We start from the raw sequence: 16,948 nt of genomic DNA on the forward strand, positions 1-16,948 counted from the left end.
TAAACTCATTTAGATGTTCAGCCAGTAGTCGACACTTTTGTAGCGTAATCAATGACGTACATCCAAGGAAAAGACAGAGGGAAGTTAGCAAGTGAAGGGCATAAAAAATGTTACTTTGACTACGTTGTTATACTAAAAACGCTGACCTTGTATGTATGTAGACCAATATAAACTAAAGTTAGGAACCTCTAACTATTTATAATTAATGGGACACTTTTAAGACACTTTCTGAAATTGTTCACCTTTTATTCAAATGACAACTATAACCATTTATCTTTTTATCTATGCAAATATAATCCACCGAGCGTTAAGGTTTAGTGAACACAGAGACCGGTGTTGTATTTAGAAAAGAAAAATGTTTTGAGTTTTTCTTTGGTGCATTTCTTTTTGTAAATGACTTTCTCTCCTAGGTTACTAATTTATATGAGCAAATAGTAAGAATATATTGTTACACAATAAAAATAATATGTATATTTACAACAAGCCTTCTATGATAAAATATTAAAGTACAGATCAGAATTATTTTGACATTTTATTTTCAGAAATGTCATTTGAAACACTTTATTTACATTTAATAAGCTTCCTATGTATACAAAATCACTTGTAAATGGAATTTAAAAGTGGACAGCAAAATGTCTGACCCATTTATGTCTTCAGCAGATGCTTTGTTTTACAACACAGCAGAAATCAATACTGGCAAATACATACGCATTAGAAATACAGCTGACAATCTCACCGTGTTCATGTATTCCAACAGAAGAACAAATCCTCAGCACTGAAACAGCAGAAACGTCTCAGAACGGCAGTAAACACACTAGCAGTAGCCTGTTGAACAGACTCCAGCCTCGGTCTTCTGAACTGCTTCAGTGTCTGGTCTTGTGATGTCAGAATCACATTTGCCTAATTCAATAAGAGTTCCTTCTGTGAGGTACTCAAAGGTCAGGAAACACAACCCTAATTCGTTATTTAGTCTACTTTATTCTCATTAAATAAATGAAGAAGTGTAGAACATATTTGTTTATTTTAATCATTGGTTATGGCTATAGTAAATGAATGAAAAAGCGGTCCATATCTGATGCAGACAATAATCAATTTATTTCTATAATTAACTGTACAGTACATTATAAAACAGTGCAGCACAACTTAAAATGGTCAAATGAAGTACAATATACAGACGGTGTATGTTCCAAGTCACTTTTAAGAGCTGTTAGGTTAGGGCTAAAGGCAATCCTCTAGTTTCTCCAGTTGATTTTATTGTTAGCCTATAGTAACATGTCAACATGACAGTAATTAAATGACTTTGGTCTCCTCGATTCAAATATGAAATGCAATATCAAAACCAAAAAGACAAACAGTCTTGAATAAGCCACGAATATGCATCTGTTTAAAATAAACTTTGCTCTATAAAGACCGCAACCAGGTGAAGACAAAACCTCAGCGAAATGAAAAAGCGGTTTTACCGAACAACCCTTAGACAACTGATTGCAAATGGCAACAGGTAAGGCACTTGCATGTCTGAAGAAACAAAACATCTAGTACTGAAATCAGCAGCAGGAGGAAGTATGACGAGCCATGAGCGAAAACAAAACAACAACTTTACTCTCTTTGGGAGTGATCCTTTTGGCAAATACTTTTATGACCACATTATATGTATTTTTGGATGTATTTTTGGAAATATAAGGGCAAAATTAATAAATAAATAAATATATAAATAAATAAAATGCTAATTTTAAGTTCCAAATAACTGACGATTTGAAAAACAAATTAAGTAGGTTTAAAACTAAACATCAGAATATCAATCCTTTAATACAGAAGTGACTCAGCCCATGAGGATCAGATAGAAAATAAAACATTTTCACTCAAATCTAGCTCATATCTGATTTTCATTCTTTCATTTTCTCACTGACTTTCGCTTTCATTCTTGAAATAAAACTAGTTACTTTTGACATTATTGTATAAATAAAAACTATTCTCTTCAAATTCTTGCGTACACTTATTGCACAGGCCACTTTGCATATTTTCATTTTTACCAACAAAGGAAAAACATAATAGACAACAAAGACAAATAACATTAATTATTCAATTACATAAATATATGAAAAAATAATTAAGGTCAAGTTTAACCAATACAAGTCATCTGCAACTTCTTTTATACATATCATACACCATCATGGTAAACTGAGCAAGTCCCTACACCCACAAGATAACACACTTCTCCAACTTTTATTACCTAAACTGTCATTATCAGATGCCAAGATGTCATTTCGTATAGGAGACGTTTTAAAAGGACCTTTTAAAGGACAATAGTGACTAATTTGAACATCTTCTGATCAACTTGAAGACTGCATTGTACTAATGTGTTGCTGCTAAAGCCTTTTTGCACATCACAGGCTACAATTTGTACAATAAACAGCTTAAGCTAAATTACATGACAGGAGCTATGCTCTATTAGCACATTTCAGATGGAACTGACCCTATAAACACCGGCTGAGAAGCAAATTAGAGAACTGCAAGACAAATAGCCAACCACATTCATGTCGCAATTTTTCTCTGGAAATAGACAATAATTTTGGGGCTTTGTTGATGTCATTTTTGCAAATGGCAACATTTAAGGATTTAGTAACTATCAAGGTGGAATAACACAGTAAACATAATCATGACTTTCAGACTAAACTTCCATGTTAAATTACTTTTTGTGGTGCGACAATTTACTGAAAATTTACTTTTAAAGGTCCCAAAGGCAAAACCGAATGAAAAATGTACTGAAATTTTCATGACTAGGGGGTTTCATTTTAACGGGAGCTAATTTATAGTTTTATGTGTGTATAAAGCTCAAAGTTTTGGCCTTTTTTGTATACATTTTAATTAAGCCACCGCTGAAATGGGCACATGTCAGAATCTAAATCTGGTTCGGTTTTTATGCGATTAACTAATAATTAGTAATAAAATTGCAAGCAGTTATTCTGCAAAACCTACTGATTTATTTGAATCATAATAATAATCTAAAATGACTCTTTTTTTCCCCCATCGAGTTATCAGATCTGATCTGCATGATTGGTTCAATTGCAATAGTGCACCAAATTAGCTAGTAAACTATTTGGCAGGCAAAATGTCATTAGTGATTGTGCTAATAAAAATACAAACCAAATGGCACAAAAATGTGTTTTAAATGGCAAGTAATTTAGCCATTGTTGAAAAAAGATGGCAGAAAATCATTACTAATTTAACTAGGTCTGATTATACAACCTATAAATGGGCCGCACTCATATTAAAACCTTAACAGGTGGGGCTTCCTTCAGCAAGACAAAGAAAAGCGGTATCTATCAACAAAGCCATTAATGAAGGTCCAAGCCAGAGCATGCTTTAATATATATGTTAGTTAAAGCACGGACAGACACATGAAGAATGCAGTGCAGTTATGTAAAGGGCTGCTGGAAGGACGTCCAAGCCTGGCCTGATTGTTCTCATGAGGTGACTTGCAGCATCAGCCTCCACAGTCGCTCTCGATGGCTGTAGGACTCACTGAGAAAGCATTTCTGACATCTTTGAGTCAGCTTTTCAGAGTTAAAGAGAGCTTTGGAGAGCAGGAGGACTGCACACACAGAGCAGGTTCTTGCTCATCATAGTCAGTGGAGACGGTGGCAGAAAGTGAGAGGTCCTCTGTGGAGATGGCCAAATCCCCAAGCTTGGCCAGCGAATTAGACCTTTTGAGTTGGGAGGACACCGTCAGTCCGGCGAGCCGCACACGGGTCTCAATCTCTCGGGTGCGCTGGCGTACCAAGCCCGGTTGAACTCTGCGAACTCTCTGAAGACTGTCACTGCTTGAGCTGCGCACCAGGGACAAGCCTGATAGAGGCGTTTGCTGGATTTCACTGAAGTCAGGGTGCACGTAGGGGACGACGTTCCCCTCATCAACCTCCATGTCCTCTGTGGTACTGTCCTCTACGCTCACATCCATCTGTTCGGACAGTTGCTCTGGTCTGTGCTGTGCCTCTAGATGTGGCCCCTGACTGAGCTCCACCGCAGGCCTCTCACCACCCAGGCTGAGCTTCAGGAGAGTGAGCTCTGCTGTAGGACTGCTGGAGCTCCCCTTGCTCCCCTCGTCCTCCCCCTCCATTTTGTCCTCAGTCTCCAAGGAATAAGGCAAAACCTGAGGAAGGTCTTTGCAGCTCCGCTGCTTCCGGTAAGTGTCCAAGCTGACCCACCTGGAGCAGCGAATGCATTGGCAGTGCCCGCTGCTCATGTGATGCAGAGGGGCAGGAGGAGGCACCTTGTTGATGGAGAGGGGACTGAATTTGAGTCCTCCAGGGGCCTGGATGGAGATACTGGGCAGGCCTGTGTGGCGTGGCAGGTTAAGGCGATGGTTGCGACGTTCGCAGCGGCGGCCACTGGGTAGGCGCAGGCAGTCTCGGCACGACTGATATGAGGGCTTCACTTTGAAGGGGTTTCCAATGCTAGCACTGTCCTAAACCGATGAATACACACAGGCAGGGAGAATGCATGGTTAGGTTTTTTAAAGGTGTAAGAGTACGGGATGCTTTAGAGAAAGTAAAGCGTTTAGGATGGATTCACAGAAAAGAGCTCTTTGAGCTATAAGCTTGCATACAAGCCAGGAGAGCTGCCGCTACAGCTAAGACGTCATACTCACGTCAAAGCCAGAAGGGCAGCTGCGCTTCCCAGCCAGCCTGTTGCTGTTGTTGGCGTTCTCGTTGTTAAAGCGGTTCGAGTTAGCCAGGCTCTCGTCTTCCCTCGGCGTCTCCTCACCGCGAGCTAAGGCCGCCATCTCCGCCTCCTCCTTTTGTGCTTCCTCCTCATCCTCCTCCTCCACCGTGCTAAACTCCAGCCGCAAGCGCATGTCCTCCAAAGGCTCCAATCGGCCACAGGTCTGAGCTGCTGTGCCCTCCCCAGGAAGGCCCAAGTGAGCCATGGGGAAACCTTCATCATCCAGCAACGCGTCCCTCTCCACGTCTTCAATCTCGATAAAGACTCGCTCCATGCCTAAAAGTGGAGGACCCCGGACCGGCGTGGAGGGTTCACTGTCCAGAGCGGTGTCTGAGAGACGCCGGAAGTAGTAGTTGTAATTGAGATGGTCTGTGGGCTCTTCTCCACAGCAAGGGGAAGCACTTGCTCCTCCGTGGCCCCAAACCCTCTCCTCCTGATCAGGGTGCAGCAACGAAAACTGAGGAGTCTGATCACCACTGGCAGCGGAAGCCTGGAGACCTTCTGGTGAACACTCATCCCCGTCTGGTTTCCAGAGTTTGTTGTGTCTTTGCTTGCTACAATGACAGAAAAACACAGGTACCTGGTCACCTCTTTATAACGCGAGAAGAAAACACACCATCAGAGAAAATTCTCAAAATGCAAATGCTATGTTTGCTCCATTATTACATTTCAATGACTGTACTGTCACTAACAATTGGTAAGTTGTTTGCTAGCGTCTTCAAATGAGCATAAACCAACCTGAACCGACAACAAAATGTATGGTCTTTTCACATTATTCCCGCAAATATTCACAAGGATTCAAAAATAGTCAAATACTCTGGATAAAATAAATGTAATGCAAATACAGCAAATGCAATGGAGGATTTTTAGGTAACATTATCTCAGTTTTCCCACCTGGCATCTAAAATCCCCTCGTACTCGGCCAGCTGTTTCATAAAAGCTGGATTTGGTTGTGCTATATTCCTCTTCTGTTTGACAAAATTGCATGCCTTCTCAAGTGACCATCCATACTCCTTCATAGCATATGCAATGACAGTAGATGCTGAGCGACTCACTCCCATCTTGCAGTGTACTAGGCATTTAGAGTCGTTTTTCCTATATGAAAGACAGAAAGCAACCATGTCAAAATAAATACTTAAGTGTCCAATAAAGGTTTACCATGTAAAGTGGCACAGGACATAAATAATAACATCTTTTTTTACCAATATCTTTAAAGGTAACTCACTTGGCTCTAACTATGAAGTTGTAGGTTTCGTTCCAGTGCGCCAGCAGATCAGTAGTCTCATCATCATAAACACGGACATTACAATAACAAAAGGTACCTGGGAAAAAGTTGTCAATTTCTCTTGTGACATTGAGGATATACCCAACCCTGCACAAAAATAAATGAATGTTAGACAGTTTACTGCCAATTTGTGTTAGATATACACAATCTTAATTCAGCACACAGTCGATAGGTATCAGCACTAACCCAGAGTCTTGAAGCTCCTCCAAGTTGGATGCATTCCACTCTGAGCCCTGAAATGAAAAACGAGTACAACAACCACAGCTGTATTAGCTTTAGAATCTTAACGCTTTGGTTGATTTTGTTGTAAATTTAGTTGGGTTTGTGGTGGAAGTAACTGAGAATGAGGGTGAGCCACTACAATATGATTTTGGTGTGAAATTGTTGTCCATTTAAAAAACAAATCAAATAACTATTGCAATCTAAGCTTTTAATTTTCATAGTATGCATAGTGTAAACGCTACAGAGGGGCTCTTAACTTGTGTGTTTATCTGCTTCTCTGTAATGTTTGGCTTTCACCACAATGCCGAATAATTAACTTTAAATTATGATCATTATTGGTTTTAGTGGATTAATCCAGAATCCTTTTGAAAAAGCGGCACATTGCATTAGCAAATCCTGGCAGGGTGTTCCCGTTAAAGCCTTATCTGTAAACTAGCAGTATCTGCTTTGCTTTTTAGGCAAGCGAACATCTTGAGAAAGCAAAAAAAAAAAAATCAAACATAGCAAAGAAATCTTCAAAGAAGCTTTACCAGGTACAGATGGTCAAATATGAGCGTAGCCTTGTCCATCTGGCCCAGGATAAGCAGCATCTCATTGTCAATAAACTCTTTATACTCCCTCAGGTTGCAGCTCATATGTTGTTCCAGCTCATTTCGGATCTACAGAAGTGAAAGGATTCCATTTAATGCTCTGTCCGTGGCTGAAGCACTCATGTAAACCACGGCATGAAAACCTCATTACATATACTGTACCTCCTTAGAAGTAATATTCTCCAGGTCCTGGAACATCATTATGTTTCGGAGTTTGGTTTTGATCATACACTCTGTTCTTTCTCTCTCTGTTGGCCTGGGCATGACACAAAAAGCAGTTAATGTACTCAAAATCATAATGATTCAATCTCTTATTAGAGTATTATATTTTATATTGCTATAATCAGTTCAAACTGTATTAATGTAGCCATGAAGATTTATAACATTATTTATTTTTACTATGCACTAATATACAACTCACTGATCAGAAAACATGACTGGAGAATCAGGCCGGGTCGTTTCCAGATCTGTCATTGCATTCCACTCATTGATGCAGCTCTGCTCTGAGGAGATACAGCTCTCGTAATAGCCCACCCACGTCAGTGCCATTCCTCCTGGGAAATAGTTGTACCTGCGGGACACCTCGCATGCTTTGTGCAACACCTGCAGCGCAGACCTAAAATAAACAGCAAGTCAAGCTTAATCGGTTTATCAACAGAAAATAATACAAAAACATATCAAAAACACAATATAACAAGGTATGTAATTGCTTGTATATTTAAACTTCCAAATAAAATATCACATAATTGAACGTACCACATGGCCTGCACTGACACCGGCTTAAAAATGTGTAGTCTTCCTGCTGTGCTCACGCTGAAACCCCTAAGAGAAGAGATGGAGGAGGTGAAGTGTTTATTATGCTACAATTTGTAATTATATGTAGGAATATATAAGCAGGCATCAGGATGATGCTGCTTTCTCAGTCAGTGGAACAATTTTACACTACAAACCAGTGGAAGATTCTCTCTGTGTCCCCTAGGTCACATGCACAGAGTGTAAACATGTCATTTCAAACTGAACCTGTAGAGGTCAATCTCCGTATGCACATAAGATTTATATATTAATTTAAAGGTGACTAAACATAAACAGGCTGACAGAGGGCACATCAAGTATATTTCCAAGTCTAAGGTGTGCTTATAAATGGGTAACATTATTTATTATTCATTATTATTATTCATTATTATTTTGATGGTCCATTTGAGTATTAGTAGACTGTCGGCTTAATATCTGTTGATATTGCTCCTTCAACAGACATTTAACTGACTATAAGAAACTTTGCAAGTACATGTCAACTTACACTAACCCTAACCCCAACCTAACAGTCTACATATAATCAAATGAGAATTAGTTGGCATGTAGATACAATGTCACTTTAATTAAAAAACGGACCATCAAAATACAGCGCAACTAAATAATGCATTGAAACTATCAGATAAGTAAAAATTGGATGGATGAAGGTCTTAGTTCGGCCAAATCTGAAAATTTGGTCGTTTACTCCTCCTTCACTTGTTCCAGACCTGTTTTAGTTTCTTTCTTCTGTTGAACACAAAAGGAGATATTTTGAAAGCAGGAAACCATTGATGTCCATTGTATTTGTTTCTCCTACTGTGGAAGTTAATGGTTACAGATTTCCAACATTCTTCAAAATATCTTCTTTTGTGTTTAACAGAATAAAGAAACTTTTTGGTTTGAAACTACATGAGAGAAAGTAAATAGTGCTTGCTTTTTTACTTTTACATACTTGTTTTTGGAGGAACTTAACTATCGCTTTAAAGCAAGTTTGCAATTGAAATTGAGTGCAAATATGAGGTTTAAATTATATAAGTTTTCTGAAAGAGATATGCCTCTTTGATTAATGACAAATGACAAGTAAAAATATATAAATAAATACAATTAAATAAAAACTGAAGACAAAAAGTACAGTGGCAGTGTTGCCAGATTGGACGGTTTTGAATTTGATTCTGCGGGTAAAAAAAAATGGAATGTGGGGGTCGACAAGATTTGTGTGGTTTTGAAACGTAAATTTTATATGCAACTTATTTAACAAAACATAACTGTGTGCTCCTACTCCATTCAGTTAATAGTGACCAGTGCATAGTGCAAACCACGTGGGCCCACCCGCAAGAGGAGGTGAAAGCTGTATCAAAATCTGATTCCCCTTCGTGTGCACGCGGATCACAGAGTGCCTGCATTTAAATTCACAGTGGTTCATCACAAACACTTTTATCGATCTTTTTTTTTCCGCAACTGACAGCAAGAACAAACATAGAAGCGTTGTCTGATCGACAAGCACCACCTAATTATGTTCAAAAGAATTTAAAAATGCCAAAGGAAACGAATTTATACCCCATTTCAAAAGTACAACATACTTGAATAGGTTGTGTAATCTACACAAGATTAAGTGCAGTGTGTGGGTTAGAGGGGGCAGTGTTTCAATGTGAACAGTTAAAAAACTTGGTTAATTTCATAAAATATTTCAAATTTAATAAAATATTAATCAATTTTGGACATTTTTTGTGCGTTTGGGTGGGTTTTGAACAGCTTTTGGGCTGTAAAAAGTCAGCTATATCTGGCAAGACTGTACAGTGGCATCAAATCATTTTGGTTCATACCTTTTGTAAAACCCTCAATAAAAGCATAAGTTTTTTCTTGATCATATTTTACTGGCCAAGTAATTGGCCATTAAATTATTCCTATGAGCTCAACTAAAGTCAACACACACACACTGAATTAGGATTTAACCTTTGCCTTCGAGTGAACTAGGATATTTACCCATCTCCATCCAGATGAATCTTGGTATCACTCCAAATCGGAAGAGCCATCCCAATGGAGCAACTTTTACTACAACACACAAACATTTCTGTCAATAAATAATTGTGACACAATATCTGCCATTAATTCCAAAAGGTACATGGTATTTACCTATCCTTATCTGTGAAGTCCATCCCAAGTAGAATGTTTTCTTCAGTGTCTTGACGGCCGTTTGTGTAGACGACCACCATGTACCGCACATGGTCCGTCCATCCACTTTCTAACCTAACAACCTGTTTATGAAGACAGAGTACATTGTTGTATGCACACTGAAAGCAGTAGCTCCTTCATGATGTTAGATAGTGTGCGTCACTTACTAATTTAATTCTATCCTCAGAGCGGAGGGTGTTTATCATTACTTGTAGATGCTGTGGAAGATCCCCTTTAACAACGACAAAAAATAACTGGATGTGAGAATCTGCAATACCCCACTGTTTTAAATTAACAATAACATCACACTGTAACAGAGGATAGCTGTCGCCTCACAGCAAGAAGGTCAGTGGTTCAAGCCTCGGCTAGGTCAGTTGGCATTTCTGTGTGGAGTTTGCATGTTCTCCCCATGTTCGCGTGGGTGTCCTCTGTGTGCTCCGGTTTCCCCCACAGTCCAAATACATGTGGTATAGGTAAACGTATGTAGTAGTATATGTGTAGTAGTGAATGAGAGTGCATAGGTTTTTCCCAGTGAGGGGTTACAGCTGGAAGGGCATCCGCTACGTAAAACATATGCTGAATAAGTTGGCGGTTCATTCCGCTGTGGCGACCCCTGATTAATGTAGGGACTAAGCTGGAACGAATGAATGAATGTAACAGAGAAGGTCAATAGTAACATTACATACAGTTGTGGCTTAACACCACTGACACTAAAGTCCTTTACAAATATTAAGAAATGGCCAAAATTCCCCCACCAAATTCTCCTATTCTTGATGCTGCTCTGTTGCACACTCAGTTATGCTCTGTTTGTTTTTACAATGGAAAAACAATGTTACATTTTTAGTTTGATCTGCCTCAGCAGTCTATTTGCACTTGTCAGTGCCAAAGTGATTAAGTTGGCCAATCAAATCACAGAAGAGGGCTTTACTGTTCACAGAAACCAAACTTGAACTCCAGAAACAGTTTAACAGTGAACAAAAGAATCAGTTACACATTTAATATTTCAATATGCAGTGATCCACTTGTCAACTCACTTTGTTTGTTTTGATTTATGAAATATTTAAATGATTGAAGTATTTCATAACCACATTTCACCAGACAGTAACATAGTTGGTCTTGACATATTATGCGGATTATTAAAGGGATGGTTAAGTCAAAAATACTAATTTGCTATTAATTTAATGACACTGACTTTTTTTCTTTAGTACAACATTAAAGCTAAACATCCGTACCTGGATGGGAAACCACATAGGAAAGCTAGGTTGCTGCCGGAAGTGGTGTTAGTGAGGCCAGCAGGGGGCACTCACCCTGCGGTCTGTGTGGGTCCTAACGCCCCAGTGTAGTTAAGGAGACAATATACTCCTCAGTAAGCACCGTCATTCGGATGAAACGTTAAACCGAGGTCCTGACTCTCTGTGGTTGTTAAAAATCTCAGGTTGTCCTTCGAAAAAGAGTAGGGGTTTAACCCCGGCATCGTGGCCTAAATCTGTTTATCATGGCCTTTTGACCATCCCCATATCATAATTGGCTTAATTATTCTGTCTCCTCTCCACCAATCAGCTGGTGTGTGGTGTGCGGTCTGGCACAATATGGCTGCCGTCGTGTCATCCAGGTGGATGCTGCACACTGGTAGTGGATGAGGAGATTCCCCCAATGTGTAAAGCACTTTGAGTGTCTAGAAAAGCGGTATATAAATGTAAGGAATTATTATTATCATTATTATTAAAGAATTTAGTGTAAACTGCGGTGCTTGTAAATAGCTTAATCTGATATTTAAATATGAAATGTTTAACTAATTATTTTATGTTGCATGTTTTTGCCATTTTCACTGTTAAAACTGTTGCTGGAGTTCATGCTTGGTTGGTGTGAACAGTAAAGTCCTCCATCTGTGATTGAACTGATCTTAATTTTGTGTTGGCTTAATGACATAGAAAGACTGCTGAGGCACACCTGCCAAAATGTGAGGGTTTTTTCCAGTTTACTTCATATCATTCCCTTATTAATACATTCAAGTAAGATTCAAGTTGTAGAAATAAACATGAATTCTAATAATTAAAGCAATTGTGAAATATGAAGAAACATTAATTAACAACTAACTATAGTAAATGTTATATATTCATATTTATCTAGAGTAATCAATTGTAGAATAATTCATTTTTATTTTTATTCAGCTTAGTCCCTTTATTCATCAGATGTTTCCACAGCGGAATGAACCACCAACTATTCCAGCATATGTATTACACAGCGGATGCCCTTTTAGCTGCAACCAAGTACTGGGAAACATCCATACACTCTCATACACACTCACGCACTACGGCCAATTTAGCTTCTTCAATTCACCTATAGCGCATATCTTTGAACTGTAGGGAAAACCGGAGCACTCAGCAGAAACCCACGCCAACATGGGGAGAACATGCAAACTCCACACAGAAATGTCAACTGACCCAGCCGGGACTCGAACTAAGCCACCGTGTCGCCCCTAAAGGAATGAAAAGTCAATCCTACAAACTAGTTCAGCTCAGTGTTGGAGACCTGGTTGTTTCCTTGTGGCTTACCTGCGTTTTTATGATGTGTGGGTGTTCTGGGCTCTTGTGCACTGCTGCCTTGTTGTAAAAACAGAGCTGCCCCTTTTACCATGAAGAAACTTTCACTCAGGCTGAAATGGGCCACACACACAATTATGCACACACTCCAAAGTCAAGATTAATTATCATTGTTAAAAAGGAGGAATGGATTAAATAAGACGACCAAAAATAGCACCGACCTTAGGTTTGCCTTTCGATCATCCTCACTGCCGACATCCTGAAAGATTAAACAGAAACAGAATTACAAAAACAGTCCTGGCAGAAAACATTTTGTATGAATTTACATGCATACGCCAACTCATCACCATCAACAGCAATAATGTCAGGCTGTTTGGATAGGATGGACCCTGAAATTCAAGCCCTAAACTGAAGACATGCAGGAACATGTAACATTTTACGCAAAACAAAAACAACTGGGATAGATTTAGGGCACATTAAAAGCTGAAAGCCCTAGGCATGTACATTACTGTGGGTTTATGCTATAGTAAGCTTGCTATCATTAGTGTGCTGTCTCTAAGAAACATGAACAGCAGAATCTTGGGGGAAGATATGACAATATTCTGGGTGCCATGATTGGTCACCAGGCAGAGTATCTATTCAATGACATCATTGCAGTGAGAGTACTGAGAATAGTGAAGATAAGACTCGGTTCCTTCGAACAGTTCGGTTCACAAAACGATTCAACCACCCTATTGGATCATAACGTCACTGCGTCATCACGTTGTTCTTGTTAAATACTTTAACCCTAACCCAAAACGTATGTAAACACATGACTGTTTTATTCTCATTACGTTTTATTAAAAAACCTGTTTATTGCCAATTTATGTGCCGTAGGTATAACTAATGATTTAGATTGATTAATTTAAATACAATATAGAATTTGCATTTACATTAAACAATATTATTAATTTGGCGGGGAACGTGTTTGCAAAGCAGGAAATGCTAATATTAACTCTGCTATGTTTAAGGTTAGGTGCTGTAAGACGCTTATAATATCGGAAATGTCCGATAATTATTTGTAATATCTACTCTTTAATAAACAGAGAACTTCTAATTCAAACTTACAATGCAATTCTAGATAACGCTCAGCTCCTTACGAATCGCATGCCCAGTTCGACTCCATGAACGATTCGTTTACGAGAACAGCCGAACCCTCAAGTGGTTAGAAGTATCCAATATTATACCAAGAAAGTGCTGTGATGCATGTAGGTGGTGCGGCTGAACCGACTTACAGCATTAAACAAGGTAGCCTATTTATTACCACTTTAATCCACGACATAAACAAGACGTTACCAAATGTAGGGCACGACAAACATTTCAATTTGAACCGCACCATGTGCATTTTAACCACATACTGTACAGATATACCATTTCAGTTGTGTATCGGCATGCTTTGTTTTGTTTGGTCAAATCAAGTTAATCTCCATCCTCGCGCGCGCTCTCTCTCTCATTCATTCACGCCGCCCGAAAACAAGCTCACGCCTAATGTGAGAAGTTCACCGTGCTCCTCTACACCGCCAGCTGAACTCGGTGACTCCTACAGCTGACATCGCATTCGCACATCCTCAGAAAAGAGAAATTACCCGAGGAGCAACAGGCCCGGCTAACATCAGCGGTTTATTTACACATGCATTTCCCCGGCCGGTGTAGTCAGCAGCCTCCTCTCTCTCACTCACCTCCCCCGCGGTGGTGCTGGCTGAGGATGCGGCGCTGGGTGTCGGGGAGCGCTGCAGAGTCACCAGAGCCATGGCTGCGCTGCGGAGCCTTCAGCAAAACCGCACAGGCGATCCGCTCCGGTCCCGTCCCCACAGCACACGCCGAGATCTCCTGTTCCGCGCCCGCCCGCTCGCCCGCCAGCCACGGGGTTAATGCATTCACAGGCGCATTAAATCTATTTAGCGGAGCGATAAACCCATCATCGGCTTTGTCATCCAACTCGGCGGTTCTGCAAATTCTCATTCACGCCGCGACGATGCCGATAAACAGCGGTATGCGCTCTATGTCTTCCCGGCTGGACCGTTGATTTAGTGGTCAGACATAATGGACCGTGATTCGGGACCGCCGTCAGTGGTTGGTGTAGTTGTGTGATCGTCTGCGTTAGATATGGGCTTGTGGGCCAACCGCGTGAAGGTGACTTGCACTTCTCCCTGACAACAGTGCATCCTATGCAGACTCAACACCCAATCATCCACATACTACTGGAGCCCTGTGATGTAGACTGACTCAAAACCAACGTAATGCTGCTGGATCGCGGGATTTTTCCCCCCTTCCTCTCTGTGACGAAGACAAATTTGTATGGTTCAGCAGTCAAAGATGGAGCTGAGTGTGTAAACCGTGTTTGTGTTGAATCTCTAGTCAAATTACCCATCAAATAAACAACGACTTATGTGTATCTTGGTCCATGTACCCTACTAGTTATAGTCTGTAATGTAACATTAATTGCTGACTTTAAGTTTACCAATTTAAATGTTTTTTATTTTATTTTTTATTTTAATAATATTTATATGTACAATCAAATACTGTATTATCTGGAGCAAGAAAGCTCCTCCCCCTGTAGTCTGTCAGTAAACACCAAAACATGGCAACTAAAGTGGAATCAGCGGGAATTGTGAGAAAACTAAACAAAATTTCATCACCCATTGTCTATATGGAATCTGATCCCTAATGTAATTTTTTTTAATTATGTGGATTAAAATTTTTTTTAATCTGTAATTATAATATTGTGAAAATCCCCATAAAATTGTCCCATTTTCATAGGCAAATGTTATTAGCTTGGTCCCTCATATTTAGACACAATTTTACATCTCATTCATATTATTTGGAATAATAAGAACATCTTGTATAAACAAATCTCTATTCTTCAATAACTGGTTTAAAAATTATATAAGTTTTGTGTCTCAACTTCTCAATGATAGTGGTTTACTTTGTAACTACTCTGAATTTTTAGTTAAGCATGGAATTCCTGTGAGCCCCAAAGACTTTGCTATTGTTGCTGATGCTATCTCACAAGGTGTTTTATGCTTTTTAAAGGACTTTCATATCCAATTACTTGTCATTCAGTGGACCTTTGGCAAACATTTATTGTTAAACACTGTCTGTCTTTATCTAAATCAAAATGCAATAAGAAAATAAGAGCCCTGTTTCAGGAAGATTCTGTTACTGTGCCTTATGTAATGTCATATTGCAATGGTTTTGTGAATGATATTTCCTGGAAAAAGCTTGGTCATTACCCCACAAATGTTTTATAAGAAACAAAATAAGAAAAGTTACCTTTAAACTGATTCATACTGTAGATGCTATCTAGACAAGTGTAATCTTAAAAGGCTTAAGAATGATATTTACACCAACTGTTCTTTTTGCTTAGTGAATCCTGAAACTTCTGTTCATTTATTTTGGAATTGCCTTCATTCAGTAACATTTTGGTGTGATGTTCTTGATTTTATAAGAGATTATGTGAAGGCAGATTTTGAGTTTATATATCAGAATGTTATCTTTGGTTTCCATGAACGTGAAAAGGAAAATAATACTTTTTTCATAAACCTTATTTTTATTGTTGGAAAATTTTCTTATTCACAAGAGCAAGTTTTGGAAGTGTAAACCCTTTGTTTCCTAAATTTAAAATCGAAATGAAAATGTATTTTGAGTGTATTGTGGGATCAACAAACTTAAAAGTAATACGAACAAAGACTTTGATGAAGGACTTGGCACTTATCTTAGACTAAATGACTGAAAACCCCTGGATTGTTGTTGTTTGATTGACATTTGTTGTTAATGTTTTTCAAGCATTAAATAATAAAAAATAAAAATAAATAAACAATTTAATCTTGAGGAGATGTCACATGACAGGACAAAGCTATATTCATATTTGAAATGCAGAGCTTCTCAAAATATAATTTTAATATAAAACTTTTTTGATTCTAGTAGTAAAATATACTATATTTGTTGCACAATGTATCGTTTCAGCGTTGTTATCGCAATGTGCACCTTGCAGATTTTGCTATATCATGCCCGTGGCTAGCCTAGTGAAAGGGGTGGGTTTTTTATTTCTCTCAAAATGTGAACCTTTTTGCAGTTATGCGCCTCATTTTCTTTTTAAGCACATTTTTTGCTGGATTAGCTTGTCTTATGGTCACACTTTTTGATGTACAAGAACATTTTCTAAAGATTTAGAATAAAGAAATATGAAGGCTACTTATTTTTAGGCTACTTTACAATGTATCACTAGGGGAAAAGTAGCAGTCTGTTAAAGTTTGAAATTTTAAACTGTAGTCTATTGTCATTTATTAGGCAAATAACAAACTGGCCAGCACATTCAACTTTCCTCAGTTTCAGAATTTGACCATTTGAATAATTTAAAAAAATCTAATAAATAAATATAATAATAATAATGGCAGCATGGTGGCGCAGTGGGTAACACGATCGCCTCACAGCAAGAAGGTAGCTGGTTCGAGCCCCGACTGGGTTAGTGTCATTTCTATGTGGAGTTTGCATGTTCTCCCTGTGTTCACATGGGTTTCCTCCGGGTGCTCCGGTTTCCCCCACAGTCCAAAGACATTTGGTGTAAGGGAATTGATAAAGCTAAA

The 16,948-nt window shown here is 38.9% G+C and overlaps 1 protein-coding gene across 1 annotated transcript; it reads right to left on the reverse strand.

The window, feature by feature from the left end:
* Nucleotides 1-1,047: 1,047 nt before the first annotated feature.
* On the reverse strand, nt 1,048-14,560 carry ssh1b (slingshot protein phosphatase 1b). Its single transcript, XM_056457978.1, has 15 exons — nt 14,042-14,560; nt 12,545-12,582; nt 12,336-12,436; nt 9,948-10,012; nt 9,742-9,863; nt 9,592-9,660; nt 7,576-7,641; nt 7,241-7,435; nt 6,982-7,075; nt 6,760-6,888; nt 6,194-6,240; nt 5,948-6,094; nt 5,617-5,817; nt 4,649-5,276; nt 1,048-4,465 (listed from the first exon to the last, which is right to left on the reverse strand). Exons 1-15 carry the CDS (start codon nt 14,111-14,113, stop codon nt 3,551-3,553), a joined length of 2,889 nt encoding a protein of 962 aa, XP_056313953.1. The 5' UTR covers nt 14,114-14,560; the 3' UTR covers nt 1,048-3,550.
* Between the last annotated feature and the right edge of the window lie 2,388 nt (nt 14,561-16,948).

The sequence above is a fragment of the Danio aesculapii genome, chromosome 5 (genome assembly GCF_903798145.1).
Source record: "Danio aesculapii chromosome 5, fDanAes4.1, whole genome shotgun sequence".
In the NCBI taxonomy this organism is placed as follows: Eukaryota; Metazoa; Chordata; class Actinopteri; order Cypriniformes; family Danionidae; genus Danio; species Danio aesculapii.

Coding starts and splice junctions, on each gene's coding strand:
- ssh1b (XM_056457978.1), bottom strand. CDS start 14,113: ATGGCTCTGGTGACTCTGCAGCGCTCCCCGACACCCAGCGCCGCATCC. Junction 9,661..9,741: donor GACTTCACAGATAAGGATAG/GTAAATACCATG, acceptor TGTGTGTTGTAG/TAAAAGTTGCTCCATTGGGA. Junction 5,818..5,947: donor AACTTCATAGTTAGAGCCAA/GTGAGTTACCTT, acceptor TCTTTCATATAG/GAAAAACGACTCTAAATGCC.